This window comes from Erpetoichthys calabaricus, chromosome 5, assembly GCF_900747795.2.
Source record: "Erpetoichthys calabaricus chromosome 5, fErpCal1.3, whole genome shotgun sequence".
NCBI lineage: Eukaryota > Metazoa > Chordata > Cladistia > Polypteriformes > Polypteridae > Erpetoichthys > Erpetoichthys calabaricus.
The window spans coordinates 33940864-33964040 of record NC_041398.2 but is presented as its reverse complement, the minus strand read 5'-3'; the positions used below and the strand labels follow the sequence as shown (position 1 = coordinate 33964040).

The 23177-nt window shown below is 39.1% G+C and overlaps 2 gene segments (V, D, J or C); both read left to right on the top strand.

The window, feature by feature from the left end:
* Positions 1–8098: 8098 nt before the first annotated feature.
* LOC127527774 (Ig kappa chain V-VI region XRPC 24-like) lies at positions 8099–8645 on the top strand. The segment is given in 2 exon segments: positions 8099–8222; positions 8329–8645. Coding segments are annotated over 2 exon segments (351 nt in total).
* Positions 8646–22324: 13679 nt separating this feature from the next.
* Positions 22325–22819, top strand: LOC127527990 (immunoglobulin kappa variable 3-11-like). The segment is given in 2 exon segments: positions 22325–22401; positions 22512–22819. Coding segments are annotated over 2 exon segments (357 nt in total).
* The last annotated feature ends 358 nt before the right edge of the window (positions 22820–23177 follow it).

Here is a 23177-nt window from a genome sequence, read left to right as displayed (position 1 = left end):
AAATGTTTCTGATCATCAAACACATTTAACTATTAGTCAAATATAACACAAGTAAACACAAAATGCAGTTTTTAAATGATGGTTTTTATTATTTAGGGAGAAAAAAAATCCAAACCTACATGGCCCTGTGTGAAAAAGTAATTGCCCCCTTGTTAAAAAATAACCTAACTGTGGTGTATCACACCGGAGTTCAATTTCCGTAGCCACCCCCAGGCCTGATTACTGCCACACCTGTTTCAATCAAGAAATCACTTAAATAGGAGCTGCCTGACACAGAGAAGTAGACCAAAAGCACCTCAAAAGCTAGACATCATGCCAAGATCCAAAGAAATTCAGGAACAAATGAGAACAGAAGTAATTGAGATCTATCAGTCTGGTAAAGGTTATAAAGCCATTTCTAAAGCTTTGGGACTCCAGCGAACCACAGTGAGAGCCATTATCCACAAATGGCAAAAACATGGAACAGTGGTGAACCTTCCCAGGAGTGGCCGGCCGACCAAAATTACCCCAAGAGCGCAGAGACGACTCATCCGAGAGGTCACAAAAGACCCCAGGACAACGTCTAAAGAACTGCAGGCCTCACTTGCCTCAATTAAGGTCAGTGTTCACGACTCCACCATAAGAAAGAGACTGGGCAAAAACGGCCTGCATGGCAGATTTCCAAGACGCAAACCACTGTTAAGCAAAAAGAACATTAGGGCTCGTCTCAATTTTGCTAAGAAACATCTCAATGATTGCCAAGACTTTTGGGAAAATACCTTGTGGACTGATGAGACAAAAGTTGAACTTTTTGGAAGGCAAATGTCCCGTTACATCTGGCGTAAAAGGAACACAGCATTTCAGAAAAAGAACATCATACCAACAGTAAAATATGGTGGTGGTAGTGTGATGGTCTGGGGTTGTTTTGCTGCTTCAGGACCTGGAAGGCTTGCTGTGATAGATGGAACCATGAATTCTACTGTCTACCAAAAAATCCTGAAGGAGAATGTCCGGCCATCTGTTCGTCAACTCAAGCTGAAGTGATCTTGGGTGCTGCAACAGGACAATGACCCAAAACACACCAGCAAATCCACTTCTGAATGGCTGAAGAAAAACAAAATGAAGACTTTGGAGTGGCCTAGTCAAAGTCCTGACCTGAATCCAATTGAGATGCTATGGCATGACCTTAAAAAGGCGGTTCATGCTAGAAAACCCTCAAATAAAGCTGAATTACAACAATTTTGCAAAGATGAGTGGGCCAAAATTCCTCCAGAGCGCTGTAAAAGACTCATTGCAAGTTATCGCAAATGCTTGATTGCAATTATTGCTGCTAAGGGTGGCCCAACCAGTTATTAGGTTCAGGGGGCAATTACTTTTTCACACAGGGCCATGTAGGTTTGGATTTTTTTTTCTCCCTAAATAATAAAAACCACCATTTACAAACTGCATTTTGTGTTTACTTGTGTTATATTTGACTAATGGTTAAATGTGTTTGATGATCAGAAACATTTTGTGTGACAAACATGCAAAAGAATAAGAAATCAGGAAGGGGGCAAATAGTTTTTCACACCACTGTAGATAAAAATTTAACTTCATTTAAATAAGTCTATATTGTTAATAATTAAACATGCGAGGACACGGTGCCGCAGCGCTAGCGTTCACAGATTGTTCCTGCCTCGCGCTGTATTCTTGAAGGGGCTAGCGCGAAACTGGAAGGATAGATGGATAGAATAATTAAACATGTACTACACAGATATTTCACATGTTCCTTAAAAGTTTTGAAGAATTGGCATTCTCAGTTTACAGATGACTTAACGTCTATTACAGAGCTGATTGTGTGGCAATTGGGTATTTGGAGAGAGAAAGAGAAGGAAGGACAGGGATCGAAGGTCGCGCACGGCGCAGCAAGCATCTTGCGGAGGTGGCAGGAACAATCTCTGGACAGGGCATTGGCTCATCACTATCACTGCGCCACCATGTTCCCATGTTTAATACATGCTTTAATTCCTATCATCATGAAAATGATATCGAGTATATATCTCAGTATTTTAATTATTCAGAGAGCTGTAATATCACAAATGTAATGGATTCTGTGTCCTGTCGGAGGCAGAGGAAGCCCATTTAAGAAGCACATAGCGATTCACACACATAGAGCACATAGAAGAACAAATACAAAACAAAGCATTTAACGTGCTACTTTAGTTACGATGGGATTTGAGAAACTAGTAAATTAAACGATTTTAAGATGAAGTTTATGAAGTTCTACTTTAATGACAAAATAAACCATGTGATTAAACTGGAAATTTTGAGATTAAAGTTGACATTTCGAGCTTTTTTCCCACTGTCTCCCTATTTTTTTTTCTTTTCTCTGTACCCTAATAAGCTTTCATATGACACTCAGAAGGTGGGTTATGACTCACCTTTTCACGGTGACTTTGATATCTGACAACTTGTGAACTTGAGCTTTTGAGTTTCTCCGACACTCTATGTCACTCGATCAACTTCCTTTTGTTGTTTATACCATCACGAGAGCCTACGAAAAAACTTATAGATCCATCCCACCTTAAATCCGTTCGCACCTCTCCTTCAGCGTCTTTTGTCCTGTAAATGTGCTGATTAAGACAAGCAGCAAGCAGCCTGCTATTCCATACCCCACTGCTGCAAAACGTGCACAGAAATTTCTCCCAGCTCATGCCTTTGATTGATTATCTGGTAGTGAAGTGCTGGAGTTTTAGAGTGGAAATAATAGATCGTTATTTGGAACACATGCATTTCATGTGTGTTCCGTTTCTACAATAATCTGTGTAAACACATTGTTAAAACAGAAACTTTTTCATATTTTAGTAGTAAATGACAAAATGTTGGCATAAACTATGTAATGTGTGAAGCCTGAAGTCCAAAGATCAAATAAACACTTTCACAAAAGGTCCAAGGACAGTACAACAGCTTCTGTGGTGTAGCGGTAAGATTTGCTGACTTGTAATCAAGAGTCCCTGGTTCAATCCTGACTGCCTCCTATATTTGCCATTTTCAGTAGTGAGCTGCTCTTATCTATACATATTAATAAAAGGCAAAGCCCTCACTGACTCACTGACTGACTGACTGATTGACTCACTGACTCACTCATCACTAATTCTCGAACTTCCCGTGTAGGTGGAAGGCTGAAATTTGGCAGGCTCATTCCTTACAGCTTACTTACAAAAGTTAGGCAGGTTTCATTTCGAAATTCTACACGTAATGGTCATAACTGGAACATATTTTTTGTCCATATACTGTAATGGAGGAGGCGGAGTCACGTATCGCGTCATCACGCCTCCTACGTAATCACGTGAACTAAAAACAAGGAAGAGATTTACAGCACGAGTCAAACGCGGGAACGAAGGTAAATGACGTTAATTTTTGACTGTCTTTTAATACTGTGTAAGCATACATATTAACACATGTGCAATTAAACGTGTGCATTTACGGGGTGATTTCTCAGGCTTAAAAGCTCGCCTTTTACTAAAAAGGTAAATGCAAAACTATTTTCAATCATTCTATGATCTGCTTCTCACAACTGAAGGCACCGTGGCTGATGGTAAATGACGTTAATTTTTGAGTGTCTTTTAATACTGTGTAAGCATACATATTAACACGTGCAATTAAACGTGCGCATTTACGGGGTGATTTCTCAGGCTTAAAAGCTCGCCTTTTACTAAAAAGGTAAATGCAAAACTATTTTCAATCATTCTATGATCTGCTTCTCACAACTGAAGGCACCATGGCTGATGTTACGTCACTTGCTGTCCAATCATAAGCGTTACCTGTTAGGTAACCGGACACTCACTTCACTCCCTTTTGGGAATCGAACCTCTGAGGTTTTCTTTTGTTCTTAATTAAAATTTAAAAGCAATACTTCACCGCTGCTAAGCCCCTCTAGCGCTGACGTCCGAGGTTCGATTACCGTAAGCAAGTGCAGTGAGTGTGTAATTACATTCACGGCATTCGTAGTCTGATTCACAATCTGATTGTATGGGTGGTTACTTCCAGGTAACGCTTATACTTGGCCACCAAGTCAGGTCGAAGTGATCACTCGAGTAGAGGCAGCTTCACAAAAAAACTGATCCTTAACAAACTGTTATTAGTATATTTTCCCTCAATTTAAAAACGTTTTATTTTCTTCTTAATAAAATCCGAACACAGGGTCACGGGGGTCTGCTGGAGCCAATCCCAGCCAACACAGGGCACAAGGCAGGAAACAATCCTGGGCAGGGTGCCAACCCACCGCAGATATATATATATATATATATATATATATATATATATATATGTAGATATGTAAATTTGTATATGTATATATATATATATATATATATATATATATATATATATATATATATATGTATATGTGGATGTGTATATGTATATATATGTATATGTAGATATGTGTATATGTAGATATGTATATATATGTATATATGTTTATGTATATATATGTTTACATAACCTCTTTAACACACTACTTCTCCGCTGCGAAGCGTGGGTATTTTGCTAGTTGTTAATATTATACAGTACACACATACATTTGGTTTGCCTCTGTAACAGACGGAGTACAGTAATCCCTCCTCCATCGCGGGGGTTGCGTTCCAGAGCCACCCGCGAAATAAGAAAATCCGCGAAGTAGAAACCATATGTTTATATGGTTATTTTTATATTGTCATGCTTGGGTCACAGATTTGCGCAGAAACACAGGAGGTTGTAGAGAGACAGGAACGTTATTCAAACACTGCAAACAAACATTTGTCTCTTTTTCAAAAGTTTAAACTGTGCTCCATGACAAGACAGAGATGACAGTTCTGTCTCACAATTAAAAGAATGCAAACATATCTTCCTCTTCAACGGAGTGCGTGTCAGAGAGAGAAAAGCAAACAAATCAATAGGGCTGTTTTAAGTATGCGAAGCACCGCCGGTACAAAGCTGTTGAAGGCGGCAGCTCACACCCCCTCCGTCAGGAGCAGGGAGAGAAAGAGAGTCAAAAATCAATACGTGCCCTTTGAGCTTTTAAGTATGCAAAGCACCGTGCAGCATGTCCTTCAGGAAGCAGCTGCACACAGAAGGTAGCAAAGTCCATATAGTCTAGGTGTGCGAACAGCCTCCCTGCTCACACCCCCCTACGTCAGCGCAAGAGAGAGAGAGAGAGAGAGAGAAAGTAAGTTGGGTAGCTTCTCAGCCATCTGCCAATAGCGTCCCTTGTATGAAATCAACTGGGCAAACCAACTGAGGAAGCATGTACCAGAAATTAAAAGACCCATTGTCCGCAGAAACCCGCGAAGCAGCGAAAAATCCGCGATATATATTTAAATATGCTTACATATAAAATCTGCGATGGAGTGAAGCCGCGAAAGGTGAAGCGCAATAGGGTGAGGGATCACTGTACATTTATAGGACTTGTAAAAGTTACCTTTTTTTTCACGTTTATTCTCTCAGTCACAATCACAATACGTACTAAAGCCCTAGGGATCTGACGCTGTTAGTTTTTAATTTGAAACTGGCAGTAACTGTAGATGTGAGTGGTGTTTCGAGGCAATGGAACTGGACATTCTCTGATCTGGAGGGATAAAAGCTGACCCAGAAACGTTGGTGAATCTGCCTTCTTCATATCTCAGCGTCACTTGATTTTTTTTTTATTCAGTTTTATTGAGTGTTCCTGCTCACACTGAATTGGTATGCGCCTTATGGTCTATGATGTAAAAAAAAAAACAAAAAAAAACAGAGACATAGGTATATATGATATTTGGAATTATTCATTTTATGACCTGTATAGTACATTTTGGAAAACATTGTGGCACAGATGCAACATTATTCATATTATTCATATCCATTCGTATAACACCACATTTTTTTCCCCGACCTTGCCAGTCCCCACATGTTGCTGTTTCTTTTGTACTCCAGGACATGCAGAGGCAACAATAGTACAGAGTGGTCAGTTCAGCGCTATATGCAATCATCACATTCAAATGTTAACAGTTCACACATATGCAAGGATCGTTCTTCCTACATTTATGACGTGTGTACCTGTTGCAATGCGCAAAACAGGTTTGGAAAGGTTTGTACACTGCCAGCATGACACTACCACAGTTAAACACTAGCGTGGAGAATTGCACGATACTGAAGTGACTTTAGCTGCAGGTGGAAGTTCCTGTCCCACTTTATGGTGCCAAGCAGAGTTTTGTTGTAGTGCCGCAGTTTATTAACCTGTGACAGCTTTATGACCACAGTCTCTGAAAGTCTTTCTCCAGTGGAACAACTGGGATCTTTTCCCAAATAAGGTGTAGCATTGCACATTCACAAGCAAATCTGTTGTTTTTCACACCTTCTGAATGGGTGTCTTAGTAGTCTGTGTATGGTAGTCTGATAGCGGTCACGGGACATCATATCTTTGATTGCCGGTACAACAAATAGTTCTGATCAGTCATCATGCACAGCACCAACTGTGGTCATCTCTGCTCTTGTGAAAAGAATGGAGATAAATGCCATCAACTCAGAGAGGGAGAGGCAAGTTTGTTGTACCATGTGAACATCACTGACAAAATAAAACTGAATAATAAAAAAACAAGCGCTAACTTTTACAAGTAACCAAAATTTACACCGGGTGTTACAGACTCAAATCAAATGTATGTTTTTATTATATTATAGTAACAATAATAGCAGCTCACTACTCAAAATGAGGAGCACCCAGACTCAAATGATAAATTTTGGTTGTAAGGCAGTAGTTCTTTCCTCTGCATCACCAAAGCAGACATGTCAACTTTCTGTTGATTGACAGTGGAGCTTAGGTTTTTAACTCCTTGACAGCAATATGTAAATTGAATGTTTTTTTTCTTCGGTTATATTTTTGAATGAAAGTGCACGTGTTTATTTGACATTTGGACTAAAGTCTTCACACATTATACACTTCACATCATTATTCCTATAACATGGAAAGAGTTTCTGTTTTAGATATGTGTTCAGCATTTCTTGCCTAGTATTTCCTGTAAATTCTACATTTACCCAGATTGTGGTAGACACAGAACACACATGAAATGTATGTACTCCAAATAACAGTATATTATTTACCTTATACAACTCCAGGCACCGCACAATAAACAGACTTGAGCTGGGAGAACTTCAGCTGCATGGGATAGTCAAGTCAAATGTAGCCATCCCAAGAATGAATATGTTTGTGAGTGTCACCGGCAATACACCAGGGTTGTTCCTGCCTTATCACCAATGTCACTGTGATGAGTTCCACCCCTCCATGACCTCAATGAGAAGCCCCCATGCACCAATTAACTGAACTCAGCTCAACTGAACTCCAGGTAGTGCTGTAGTGAGTACTGCTGTCTTACAGCACCAAAATACTGGGTTCAAATATCAGGTTGAATTACTGTCTTTAAGCCATTTGGCCTTCTTCCTGTGATTTTGTAAGTTTCCATTTACATATATATGTTAGGGTAATGGATGAGCCAAATGTAGCCATCATGACAATAAATATGTTCGTGTGTGTCACCTGCCTTATCATCAATGTCATTGTGATGAATTCCTCCTGCTCCATGACCTTTGTTTCATTAATGAATGGATAGTCTTCTAGTGATGAATATTAAATTAAATTAAAAAAATGTTGTCAGTGTGCCACAATGGTCTAACAGCTGTATGGTTTTATGATAATTATTAATCTATCTATTATAAATTAAGGGAATAACAGTGCATGTACCAGAAACAAAATAAAACACAACAGAATATAATATAATGGTGATCATAAAAGGATCACAAAACACATCCAAATATAACATATCTTTCTCCATTTCTATAACAAAATCAGCTCTTGTCCTCCACAGCAGCATCACGAGTAAGCCAGAATTCAGTCCTACACAGGGTGCCAGTCCATTACTTTTAGTTTTTTTAGTTTCATTTTTTTATTAGTGTTTGGAGTGCAGGTGGAAAGAATGTTCTTAAAGGTTTGTCCTGAACTCCCTTCAAAGCCCTCAATGGCCTTTCCTGTGCACACACTTTGAACTTCTTTTGACCCAATGAAGGTCTACGATCACAATTTTTATTATGTGACTGAAATAGATTTGCATCCAGGACACTCGTTTGCATAGCTGACCCGCGTCACTGCTCTCTCTGCTTGTTTTAAATGACAACTGACTTCAGTCTCTAGTGATTCACTAACACAATGGCTTCCCACTTTTTGCTGATGTGTCTTGCGCTGGTCTTTGCTCACCGTAAGAATAACATTCTAACCTTACAAATGCTTGTGTGTAACAATGTTTTTTGCCATGATATATTTTTAACAGCCTATTTAGTAATTGATCAACAATTTCTTTTCAGATTCTAGTGGACAGAATATTCTGACTCAGACTCCAAAGTTTCATTCTGTTCTATTAGGACAAAGTGTCTCCATCAAGTGCAAAGCTCAAAGCTCCATAAGCTACCTGCATTGGTACCTGCAGAGAGCTGGTGAAAAGCCTAAACTTCTGATCTATGAAACAAGCAACCGTGCCTCTGGGATCCCAGCACGTTTCACTGGGAGTGGATCAGGGACCGACTACACTTTGACCATCAGTGATATCCAGACTGAGGATGTAGGTGTCTATTACTGTCACCAACCTTGGGTACCTGACACACAGTGATAAACAGTCGAACAAAAACCTCTCTGATTCAGAAAGCAACAGCATGGCCTCACACACAGGTGACAAGAGGGAAGCTGACAAAATCAGCAGAGCACGGCAGAAAAAGAGACCAAGATAGAAGTGAGCCTGAGACTCGTGAGTCGCCAGTGAGAAAAACATTCTTTGGCTGTTATTACAGGTGCCAGATAAGAGCAGCCAACCCACTCAAATGCTGGCACTGTATGTATTTCCCAGACCCCCAGATCACAGAGGAGAGGTGCTACAATGCTGTGCATCCTCTTGCTCTCTCACTTGTGGAACACAGCCAGAATTTCACATGTCCGATTGGAGGTTGCTCAACCATCCCATGAATGTCTGTGGCAATGTGATTGCATATGCACAAGATTAATTACCATAATCCATATATGGTTATTAAACAGTGGCAGTCGGGCTTTCACGTATGCACATTTACAACATGATTGTGATTTCTAAAGTTAATGGTTCTAAAGTTAAATGCATAGAAGTATGTATAGACCAGGTTTTGTAAATCAGATTTTTTTTTTTTGATGTATGTATTGTTCCTTTGTTTTTTTTTTTTTTGGGGGGGGGGGGGGGCATACACACATTTTCATTCTCTTTTCAACACAAACTTTTATAGATGAGATCACACAGCTTTGTGCCTCTTTAAAACAGGGGCATCATTCTGCTGGCATGACATTTCACTAGTTATATGGTCTGCTAGACCTCGGAGCAATGCAGTTGTGGAAACTGTCTGCAGGACAATAATAACATCACTTCACCAGTTTAGAAGCATTGCTTCCAAATATCCCAAACCTAATCCCACCATACCAATCATACCAATCATTTACATCACCTTCAAACTTCAATTAATACCCCCATCAACTCCTCCATGCCCTTTCAACCTCCAGCAATAACTTTTCCATTTGCGTACAATCCATAATCTCATCAGATCACTCCATATATATATATATATATATATATATATATATATATATATATATATATATACAGTGGAACTGTCCTGCTCCACTGACAGACTGAGGAGATCGTTCCTCCCCCAAACTATGCGACTCTTCAATTCCACCCAGGGGGGTAAACGTTAACATTTAACATTATACAAAGTTATTGTCTGTTTTTCACCTGCATTATTATCATTCTTTAATTTAATATTATTTATTGTATCAGTATACTGCTGCTGAAGAATGTGAATTTCCCATTAGGATTAATAAAGTATCTATCTATCTATCTATCTATCTATCTATCTATCTATCTATCTATCTATCTATCTATCTATCTATCTATCTATCTATCTATCTATCTATCTATCTATCTATCTAACCTCGGTTTGCGAGTAACTTGGTTTACGAGTGTTTTGCAAGACGAGCAAAAATTTTTAATAAATTTTCACTTGATAAACGAGCGAGGTCTTGCAGTACGAGTAGTTTGTCTGCTGAGCGTCATGTGATCACAAATGAGCTGATGGTTCTTCTCTCTCTCTCACTGCGGGATTGTGGGCAATCGTCTCCTATTCTCTGTCTGAGTCGGCGTGCCTCACTCATATAGTCAACATCTGTATGAGCGTATACTGTTTACTACAGCATTAGCATTGTGACTGTGTGCGCGCATGTGTGTGTGTGTGTGCTCGCGTGCACGCGCGTGTGTACTGTGACGTGCGAGTCCCCGTCTTGCACCCTAAAACACGAAGCTGAGTCTCAGTACTTTAGCAACACAAGCTTTATTCAGCTTGAAACAGCAACAGCGTGGTTATTTATACACAGACACAGCAGTCAGGCAGGGCCCTGCACATTTATAATGTTCCTTGTTCCTTGTATCACCCATTGACGGCAGGTGCTTATAGCATGTCCGCGAAAAGAAAAAAAAAAAAGCGAAGAACCCTTGCATTAAATAAAAAGGCTCCTTCCTTGGCGTTCGTTTATAAAACAGCGGAAAAGCTGTGTTAAGGCTGCTTCACAAAAAAATAGATCCTTAATATAGATATAGATATATATAAATATATATATATATATATATATATATATATATATGTATGTCTATATATATATATATATATGTAAGCTTATAAGTACTGCCTTACTTCTCTTTAAGAAAGGAAGATGTAATGATACTTGATTTAAACGATTCCATGTCTTGGTGGGTTTGCGTAGCTTATTGTCAATATCTTTACACCTCTTTTTAAGACTTATTGACTGAAACGGGCTTTCACAAAAAAAAGTTAGGGCTTTGCTACAGGATATACCCTCCACAAGTTAAAGAAGTAAAAATAAAAGTATATATTTCTGTTTTATTTAAACCTTTTAAGTTCATATGCATAGCCCCATTTGGATGTTTTAGTTTTTTTTTTTCTTTCTTCAGTAATATTTAATCTCCTTAAAGAAAAAGAACAAATGCATTTTACTTTTTTTGTATCTCTTTAGTAATATTTTAGTGTAAAAGTATAACCAGTATTTAAACCTTTTATGTTACTTTATAAAGTTATTTTACACAATGTTGAAAAATTAATAAGAAAGCTACATATTTTGGCAGCTGCTGCTTTAATTTTCAATGAAATGAAAAAAGCTCTACAAGAGAAAACCTCAATGAAGAAGAAACAGTTTGCACTATCTAAAAAGGAGAAACCCTCATTTATAAAGGTTTGCTGCAGATGACTTAACTGAAAATAAATTAATAGTTCCTATATGTATAATACATATTTATCTATTTGACTTATGCCTTTATTCCAGCAACTTGCAACATCAGAGGTACAATTTGTTACATTACTTTTGTTTTTTGCAGCACAGGCAGGTGAAGTGACTTCCTCAGGGTCACACAGTGGTGTCAGTACCAGGATTTGAACGGACAAGCTCCGGGTTTGCTGAAATATTACTGAAGAAAGAAAAAAAACGAAAACGGGCAAATAGGGCTATGCATACAAATGTCCATCCATCCATTATCCAACCCGCTATATCCTAAATACAGGAGCCAATCCCTGCCAACACAGGGCACAAGGCAGGAAACAAACCCCGGGCAAGGTGCCAGCCCACCGCAGGGCGCACACACCCACACACCACGGACAATTTAAAATCGCCAATGCACCTAACCTGCATGTCTTTGGACTGTGGGAGGAAACCGGAGTACCCGGAGGAAACCCAAACAGACACGGGGAGAACATTCAAACTCCACGCAGGGAAGCGAACCCGGGTCTCCTAACTGGCACCTTTCACTGCTCCACCATGCCGCCCGCATACAAACTTAAAAGGTTTAAATAAAACAGAAATATATACCTTTATTTTTACTTCCTTAACTTGTGGAGGGTGTATCCTGTAGCAAAGCCCTAAGTTTTTTCATGAAAGCCCCTTTCAGTCAATAAGCCTTAAAAACAGGTGTAAAGCTAAACTTGCAGCACCGTTATTCAATTACACTTGCCTAACGCCTCTCCTAAGGGGACATACTGTGTGATCTGGGCATCCGTCAAAGCACCAATCACAGGCCCGATTAGAAAGCGGGAAGCTGTGATTTGTCGTCTCCCTCCCATGTAACAATCACAGCCCGTGTTACAACGCACTATGTATGTATTTATATATGTATATATGAAGAGGATGGATGGATGGATGGATGTATATGTGTGTGTTTATGTATGTGTGTATATGTATGTGTATATATATGTTGATATGTGTATATATGTATATATATGTATATATATGTTGTGGCAGGTGGCCGGGTGCGGCCCTCAATCAGCCGCCTATATAACGAGCCGCCGCCCTACAATCAAGGCTGGAGTCGGCTGAGGAGGTGGACGAGGTCAGAGGAGGCGGCAAGGAGAGGCCCTGAGTGTGTGGATAGTGAAGAGACGGCTTGGAGGAGAAGCCAGGACTTTGGGAGACTGTTGGGGTTTGTTGGTGGCGGTGCACTTAGTGACTTATGTACAGTAATAGTGTAAATAAACGTGTGGTGATGGACTGCAACGTGTCTGCCTGTCTGTGTCCGGGCTGTACCTTTCTACAATGTGGATGTGTATATGTATATACTGTATATATATATATATGTATATACAGTATGTATATATATGTATATGTAGATATGTGTATATATGTATATATGTATATGTATATACAGTGGTGTGAAAAACTATTTGCCCCCTTCCTGATTTCTTATTCTTTTGCATGTTTGTCACACAAAATGTTTCTGATCATCAAACACATTTAACCATTAGTCAAATATAACACAAGTAAACACAAAATGCAGTTTGTAAATGGTGGTTTTTATTATTTAGGGAGAAAAAAAAATCCAAACCTACATGGCCCTGTGTGAAAAAGTAATTGCCCCCTGAACCTAATAACTGGTTGGGCCACCCTTAGCAGCAATAACTGCAATCAAGCGTTTGCGATAACTTGCAATGAGTCTTTTACAGCGCTCTGGAGGAATTTTGGCCCACTCATCTTTGCAAAATTGTTGTAATTCAGCTTTATTTGAGGGTTTTCTAGCATGAACCGCCTTTTTAAGGTCATGCCATAGCATCTCAATTGGATTCAGGTCAGGACTTTGACTAGGCCACTCCAAAGTCTTCATTTTGTTTTTCTTCAGCCATTCAGAGGTGGATTTGCTGGTGTGTTTTGGGTCATTGTCCTGTTGCAGCACCCAGGATCGCTTCAGCTTGAGTTGACGAACAGATGGCCGGACATTCTCCTTCAGGATTTTTTTGGTAGACAGTAGAATTCATGGTTCCATCTATCACAGCAAGCCTTCCAGGTCCTGAAGCAGCAAAACAACCCCAGACCATCACACTACCACCACCATATTTTACTGTTGGTATGATGTTCTTTTTCTGAAATGCTGTGTTCCTTTTACGCCAGATGTAACGGGACATTTGCCTTCCAAAAAGTTCAACTTTTGACTCATCAGTCCACAAGGTATTTTCCCAAAAGTCTTGGCAATCATTGAGATGTTTCTTAGCAAAATTGAGACGAGCCCTAATGTTCTTTTTGCTTAACAGTGGTTTGCGTCTTGGAAATCTGCCATGCAGGCCGTTTTTGCCCAGTCTCTTTCTTATGGTGGAGTCGTGAACACTGACCTTAATTGAGGCAAGTGAGGCCTGCAGTTCTTTAGATGTTGTCCTGGGGTCTTTTGTGACCTCTCGGATGAGTCGTCTCTGCGCTCTTGGGGTAATTTTGGTCGGCCGGCCACTCCTGGGAAGGTTCACCACTGTTCCATGTTTTTGCCATTTGTGGATAATGGCTCTCACTGTGGTTCGCTGGAGTCCCAAAGCTTTAGAAATGGTTTTATAACCTTTACCAGACTGATAGATCTCAATTACTTCTGTTCTCATTTGTTCCTGAATTTCTTTGGATCTTGGCATGATGTCTAGCTTTTGAGGTGCTTTTGGTCTACTTCTCTGTGTCAGGCAGCTCCTATTTAAGTGATTTCTTGATTGAAACAGGTGTGGCAGTAATCAGGCCTGGGGGTGGCTACGGAAATTGAACTCAGGTGTGATACACCACAGTTAGGTTATTTTTTAAAAGGGGGGCAATTACTTTTTCACACAGGGCCATGTAGGTTTGGATTTTTTTTCTCCCTAAATAATAAACACCATCATTTAAAAACTGCATTTTGTGTTTACTTGTGTTATATTTGACTAATGGTTAAATGTGTTTGATGATCAGAAACATTTTGTGTGACAAACATGCAAAAGAATAAGAAATCAGGAAGGGGGCAAATAGTTTTTCACACCACTGTATATGTTTACATAACCTCTTTAACACACTTCTTCTCCGCTGCGAAGCGCGGGTATTTTGCTATATATATATATGTCAATGTATGTATGTATATGTATGTCTATATTTATATATATATATGTGCATATGTATATATGTGTGTATATATATGTACATATGTATTTATATATGTAGATGTGTAAATTTGTATATGTATATATATGTATATGTGGATGTGTATATGTATGTATATGTGTATATGTAGATATGTACTGTATATATATGTATATGTATATATACTGTATGTTTACATAACCTCTTTAACACACTACTTCTCCGCTGCGAAGCGCGGGTATTTTGCTAGTAGTAAATATTAAACACATTTACTGACTACTGTATATTGTTTATAAGTGAGAAACAGTCAACATCTGTCAAGTAGTTTGACATAAAACATTGTGCTTTTATTATTTTCAAAATGCAAAAACACTGCAGGTGTACCAGACCCATGAATACCAGAAGAGTAACAAAAACACGAACACCACACAGGGTTAAGTTAAATAAATAATTTTGGGAAGTGTGACACAATTGTCTAACAGCTGTATGGTTTTACGATAATTATTAATTGATCTACTTTACATGAAGGGAGCAACAGAACATTTACTGAAAATAAAATAAAACACAACAGAGTATAATATAGTGGTGATCACAAAAACATGACATTACACATCCAAATATAACGTGTCTTTCTCCATTCCTATAACATAACCAGCTATTATCTCCACAGCAGCTCAGGTGCAAGTCAGAATTCAGTCCTGCTCAGGACTGGTAATTGATTTTTTCATTTTTTTTCATTTTTTTATTAGAGTGTTTGAGGTGAAGGTGGAAAACATGTTCTAAGAGGTGTACCTATCTATCCTTCACTTCCTTCAAAACCCTGAATGGTATTTTCTGTGCACACAACTATAACATATTGTATTATCGTAGTATTTCCCTCTACTTACCCTTTACCTGTTTTCGCAAGGGTAAATGTTCTCGTCAGGTTCGTTATCGGGTTGGTCTACTGTTGCACTTTAAAATGAACACACACACACATAGATAAACACACACACACAGACCCTAACCACAACAGTGCCCTATGAATGACACACACACGCTGATTAACCCTTTGCACTTTATACCACACATCAGCCTGTCACTCAGCACTTCAAGAGACTTACTTATTATCGGCACGGACAACATATGATGTTTTAAATAGACCTCAGACCTAAATGTTACTTTTGGTCTGCAAGAAAATATTAAAACATACAAAGACTCAGTATCCTTGACTATAGGCCATTTATCAGCCAAGAATACCTTCTTTTCATACTGTCCCTTAACTATCGAGTGGCGCCTAACTCTCAGCCTTATAAACCTCGCAGCACAGAAATAATGGCAAAAATCTGGCTACCCCAGGTGCTCAAAGAAATCTAACTTATTAATTCAATCACTCTAGACATTAAAACAAAGCATAGAAAGTTAAAAGCAGCATGGTATTTATTACAAGAATAATAAGAGAATAATAATAATACCACTGGAACAAAGAATAGAAAATAAGTACTGATAGGAAAGTCTGAATATATATAGTCTTTAGGAAAAGCTTACGAAAAAGTTGAAATGACAAGGATGAATGTCCCAGGGAGGCGTTTGATTTAGCAATGGATGTTCATGATGCCTTTCTGATGACCAATGTCGTCTTCGTCTGTTCCTCTTCTTCTTCTCCTCCTCCCTCCTGCTCTTTCTTCTTCTTCTTCCTCCTCCTGTTTTCCTTCCTCTCCCAGACCAAGGCATATTTATTATGAAATATCATGCCTTGGTTACACAACACATGAACCTGATTGGCTGGCTGTCAATGTGATTGATAAATTTTGCTCAAACTCTTTCCCAGATAATAAAGTTCTTTGATATTGCCTGTTTCCCTTCCCCATGCCATAAATCCCAGATGTCCATCCATAAAGTAATCAATAGCCTGGGGTGTCAGCAGAGCATCCTTTCCCGGGTTGTAAAATAATTGAGCCCCAGAATGTCTTCCTTTCAATGTAGGAAACAGCTGTTTGAAAGTGAGGTGTGACAAAACCTGCTTTGATCTGTCTTCGTTCATCTGTTGTCTTGTCTCGAACAAAATATAATGGAAACCAAAATGTACAGATTTTATACACCATAACACTCCACCCCTATTTTGGTCAGACAAACTAAAGATGAACTGTGAGTCCTTCAAACCCTTGGCTGTCCGGGTTGGTAGTGTGTTCCCATGCCCTTCCAGTCGCCTCCTACTGCCCAAGTACTCAGTCCCTCAAGCAGATTTGGCTCACCAAGGACATTTGAAGTACTTCACAGCTCCTACAATTAGCAGAAAAGAAAAAATTATCAGCAGATGCAGTTCTTATGCTAGGATCCCATCAGATATACTGCAAAATTTGCCATTGTCACTTCATAATGATTCCATAAGCATTCTGAATCCTTGGCTAGTTGACTCTAGTAACTCCTGTTGTGTTCTGTTATTTCTGCAGCTCTTGTCTTTATTTCTTCAAAAGACTGAGATGCTGTATGCAAAATGGAAGCTGGATTGCCTAAATCCTAAACACCTATTCCAAGTTCAAGTGGTGTGTCAATTCTAAATTACTGTCTGCCACATTACTGTGTTTCACCTAAACAATGGTAACTATTTACTCCACCCCTGGACCCCTAAACACAAGTCCATCTATCTAAGACAACAATTCTATACAAACAACAGAAATGTTTTTATAATGTCTTTGCATCTGATAACTAAATATCTGGTCCTAGGAAGGAACACATTTCCTCAAACGAGGCCTTCATCTCAACTATCAAATAAACCAAATTAATTTCCCCTGCTCAATTTATTCAATCAGTAGAGAGATCCGACTGCCACCAATTCTGGCCAGAATAAATTGGGACATCCTGTATGGGGCATCAAGTGTCTTTCCATCCAACAGATCACCACTGGAAGCTGCACCCAACAGGCGGACACCCTCTCCTGTTCCATCCTTGAGCACTAAAAATATTTTTGGCTTGTACCTCTACTTTTTGTTCATATGAAATGCCTCCTTCAATTTCTTAGTGTCCTTCCCTGATGTGGTCACTTTCCATTCAAAAACTAAAATGTAACTATTACATACTGCATTGTACATTATATTACATTTCTATGGTTTCATATAAATTCTACAGTTCTGAACTCTAGTTTATACAATGTAGGTTACCAGTTTGTCAAAAGGCCCAAAAACTTCTCTAAATTTTGTTGTTCTATTTTGTTCTAGATGTCTTTACCTTATTGTTTTTTTTTTTAACACACATTATTAGACCCAATTCACTCACTAAATAATTTCATAACAAAACATCAAATCTAACATTCTACTTTAGAATTTGAAGCTGAAATGTATCTGATTAATTTAGCTTTAATGTCCAATTCCTCATGTTATATTCCCGAGTTTTATGGTTTCCTCGGAGACATGCATTTCCCCCAATTTCTAACTATGGTAGCCATAAAAGGCACACCAGGTGTGAGGTGTTTTGTGATGTGATGATTTGCTCCGCTGTAGTTAGTGTGGGACTAGCCTGGTGGAATCACAGAACTCAGTGCCATTTGCCACCCCTTCAAATGTAGCAAAGGTTATAGTGCACCCAGAGCACAAATCTTTGGAGGACCACCAAAGGAATGTTAACTGCCTTTTTGCTAGAGCATCACTTCCACAGTCACAGATACTGTTGTGCAACTCCCTGCAATGCAGCTTCTTGCCTCTAAGCGACTATGATTATAGTCCTTAGGGCATCCAGCATTCCATTTATCCCCCTTTTTGTACTCACTTAGCACATTACACGCCTCTTTACTGCTTTTCCACCACTAGCCTTACACTCATGCCCCTTTACACCTTTCCATCACCCACAAAGCACAGAGTATGTCTACGGCCCCCAACTAATGGGCCTCAAAAAGGTGGAGGAAAATAGCCTGTTTCAAAGTGACCATTAAAACACAAGATATTATATTGACATTTAACGCACCCCAGAAAAGACATCGCTGTAAGTCACCTAGTTCAGCATAGTGGGCTATACATGTTAATATACAGGCTACAAAAATGAAAACAAATGCTAAATAAGGCATAATCTATCTATCTAGGCCTTTTGGACAAATTGATTCCCTCATAGTCTTTTTTTTTATTGTCTTGTTCACTGTCCTCCCTTTGGGCCCTATGAAATCCCTAAAAATTTGTCCTAAACTATCCTGTCTTGCCCTTAGAAACCAGCTTCCTTCAGCATGCAGTACATCCCATGTTATGTGCTTATGGAAAAGAACACTTAGCTTTTGTCTCTCAGTGTCCACTTGTCTTGTCCTCTGTCCCGTGCTTGACAATGATGGTGATGATGATGCAGTCCCACGGCCTCTTTCAGCAGGATTCTGATGCTTGCTTCAGGTCCTAGTATAAAAACTTTGTCGCACACAAATTCAATCCAAAATAAACAGTTCATTCCAGTTCGAATAAAGTTTATAGAAATGGATGCAATAAAGTATTTTCTGGCTTTCAGTCAAATCAAATCTTATGTCCTTTTTTCTAGCAGTCATTGTTTCTCATTTTCTGCATGTTGTTCTTCCTAGACTATTAATCCAGACCTTGTTATCAGGTGTAATTATTAATAGTGCTGCAACTTGCCATACCTTGTCCACCTAGCCAGAGTGATTGAAATAATATGCATTTCTAAATTAGAGAGAAAGTGCTGACATATTTATTAAAAATACCTGCCTTCTGTCCATGCTCCACAATGACTCCTAGAGCTCTTTAACTACCAGACAGGCTTAACAAATATGTGACACCTATCTTTTTTCCTGCTTTGGTGCTCATGTAACAAAGACTCTAAAAACTACCCAGCTGTTAGTGTGAATCACAACAGGCCTCTCAGTATGTCCTTAATATCAAAGCAACAGCTTTCAACTATTCCACTAGCTAGGTTTTCCACCCCTTTGTTCTACATGCTGAGTTCCAAAAACTGGATGGTAAGCCACTGCCTTTCATTTACTTATTCCCCAATATGAATGTGCTGCTTGAAACACCAATAAGTTTTTCATTCCAACTAACTGCTAAAATGGCCATTCCAAATTCACTTTTAATTCAAATACTTTCAAAAGCTTTCATATACAAACACGTGCTCTGCTTTCATCTCCTCTGTTTCTTTCTTTAATTCACTTAGTTTTCAGTCACATTATTCAACTCATGCCCTGCAGTCTACATATGGCTATACAAATCCACCAGTTTCTCCACATTCAATGTCTAAATCAAATCTTATCTTAGCACTGGTTACTTTTACAAAAAGTTATGAATTAAGTATTGGTATAACATTTTTAAACCTCAGAATTATACAGAGAATGCAGTGCAGTAGAGAATAAATGGAAGAAAACATTCTTACTCTTTTCCTTTTCTTTCAGTCCTCTGTTTTCACTTGCAATTTGGCATAGGCTGTTTTTATACTGCCACATGCCATTTTTCATACCAATTATTGCATTTAAACAAATGCACACCATATTGTCACTTACACTTTCCTTCATTACTACATACAAGTAACCCTCACATTATAGCAGCTTTACTTGTAAACTGACGTCTCCAATATACATACAGTATTGTTTTCTCTGCAGCAATAATCAACACAGGGACTTTGAAAGGAGTGCTCCCAATAACCAGTTTCATTTCTACAGCTGTTTCTCAGGGTCAAAAGACCCCGAAATCAAAGCACACACTTTAACACTGAGCGGTCGCTGTTTAATCCGTACGGCATTCTCCTTATACATCGCTAAGTGTACTGCTAGCTGCTCGCGACTTTTTAGCCAGGTATTTCTTATCTCTCTTGCCTCCTCATCTAACTGCTTTATAACAATTATTAACCATACACAATCTGTCTGACCAGCAGACAAGTGTAGGTTTTCTATTTTAGCCGCCTTTGCCTCCACTTTATGCAGAGACGCCTTATCTGTGTCTTTGACTAGCGCAACTGCTGCGGCTGACTCCGCCCTCCTCGAGGAAAGCACAACAGCCTCCGATTCGACTCTCTCTATCGCTACTGCTACGGTTAACGTTGTCGTTAAAGTTTCTGTTGCAACTACTGCTGCCTCCGTTTTTAGCGGAGAAAACACAGCTGTAACAGCTGATTCTACCATACACCTAAAAAACTTTAGAAATGCTGTTGATGCACGCTGACATGTACCGGCTGTATGCCAGCATGCGATTACAGCATATATGCCACCTGTGGACGATCCATCCCTGTCTTTGGAAAATGAAGGCAAACACACAAAAATGCAACACATGATTACTCCGTTAACGCTACTCGCAGCGCCAAAATGTATTATCGTAGTATTTCCCTCTACTTACCCTTTACCTGTTTTCGCAAGGGTAAATGTTCTCGTCAGGTTCGTTATCGGGTTGGTCTACTGTTGCACTTTAAAATGAACACACACACACATAGATAAACACACACACACAGACCCTAACCACAACAGTGCCCTATGAATGACACACACACGCTGATTAACCCTTTGCACTTTATACCACACATCAGCCTGTCACTCAGCACTTCAAGAGACTTACTTATTATCGGCACGGACAACATATGATGTTTTAAATAGACCTCAGACCTAAATGTTACTTTTGGTCTGCAAGAAAATATTAAAACATACAAAGACTCAGTATCCTTGACTATAGGCCATTTATCAGCCAAGAATACCTTCTTTTCATACTGTCCCTTAACTATCGAGTGGCGCCTAACTCTCAGCCTTATAAACCTCGCAGCACAGAAATAATGGCAAAAATCTGGCTACCCCAGGTGCTCAAAGAAATCTAACTTATTAATTCAATCACTCTAGACATTAAAACAAAGCATAGAAAGTTAAAAGCAGCATGGTATTTATTACAAGAATAATAAGAGAATAATAATAATACCACTGGAACAAAGAATAGAAAATAAGTACTGATAGGAAAGTCTGAATATATATAGTCTTTAGGAAAAGCTTACGAAAAAGTTGAAATGACAAGGATGAATGTCCCAGGGAGGCGTTTGATTTAGCAATGGATGTTCATGATGCCTTTCTGATGACCAATGTCGTCTTCGTCTGTTCCTCTTCTTCTTCTCCTCCTCCCTCCTGCTCTTTCTTCTTCTTCCTCCTCCTGTTTTCCTTCCTCTCCCAGACCAAGGCATATTTATTATGAAATATCATGCCTTGGTTACACAACACATGAACCTGATTGGCTGGCTGTCAATGTGATTGATAAATTTTGCTCAAACTCTTTCCCAGATAATAAAGTTCTTTGATATTGCCTGTTTCCCTTCCCCATGCCATAAATCCCAGATGTCCATCCATAAAGTAATCAATAGCCTGGGGTGTCAGCAGAGCATCCTTTCCCGGGTTGTAAAATAATTGAGCCCCAGAATGTCTTCCTTTCAATGTAGGAAACAGCTGTTTGAAAGTGAGGTGTGACAAAACCTGCTTTGATCTGTCTTCGTTCATCTGTTGTCTTGTCTCGAACAAAATATAATGGAAACCAAAATGTACAGATTTTATACACCATAACACATATCTTTCTCCATTTCTATAACATAATCAGCTCTTGTCCCCCACAGCAGCATCATCGGTAAGTCAGAATTCAGTCCTGCACAGGGTGCCAGTCCATTACTTTTGTTTTTTTTAATTAAATTTTATTTTTATTTCATTTTTTTATTGGAGTGTTTGGAGTGGAAGTGGAAAGCATGTTCTTAAAGGTTTGTCCTGCACTCCCTTCAAAGCCCTCAATGGCCTTTCCTGTGCACACACTTTGAACTTCTTTTGACCCAATGAAGGTCTACGTTCACAATTTTTATTATGTGACTGAGATAAATTTGCATCCAGGACACTCATTTGCATAGCGAACCCGCTTCACTGCTCTCTCTGCTTCTTTTAAATGACAGTTGACTTCTCTTGAGTCTCTAGTGATTCACTTACAAAATGGCCTCCCACTTTCTGCTGATGTGTGTTGCACTGGTCTTTGCTCACCGTAAGAATAACACTCTAACCTTACAAACTGCTTCTGTGTATAACAATGTGTTTTTGCAATGATATATTTTTTGGAGCCACTTTAGTAATTGATCAACAATTTCTTTTCAGATTCCAGTGGACAGAATATTCTGACTCAGACTCCAAAGGTTCAGACTGTTCTATTAGGACAAAGTGTCTCCATCAAGTGCAAAACAGAAAGTTCTGTAAGAAACAACTACCTGTACTGGTACCTGCAGAGACCTGCTGAAAGGCCTAAACTTCTGATCTATGATGCAAACAACCGTGCCTCTGGGATCCCAGCACGTTTCACTGGGAGTGGATCAGGGACCGACTACATTTTGACCATCAGTGATATCCAGACTGAGGATGTAGGTGTCTATTACTGTCACCAACCTTGGAAACCTGACACACAGTGATAAACAGTCGAACAAAAACCTCTGATTCAGAAAGCAACAGCATGGCCACATACACAGGTGACAAGAGGGAAGCTGACAAAATCAGCAGAGCACGGAAGAAAAGGAGCCTGAGAATCTTTAGAAGACTAAGAACACAAGTGAGAAGCGATCAGTGGGTGACAGCTGTTACCTCGTTTTGTAGTTTAACACTCATTGACTGCACAACTTTTATTAGACATTATTCTAACCATTTTACAAGCACAGCTATTGTTACAGCTTAGAAAAAAATTTAAAAAATAAAAAGGCACTGAGATTCAATGTTTGAGATCAAAGCATCTAGACCATTAAATTGATCAGAGCTTGACTTTACATTCTTTAC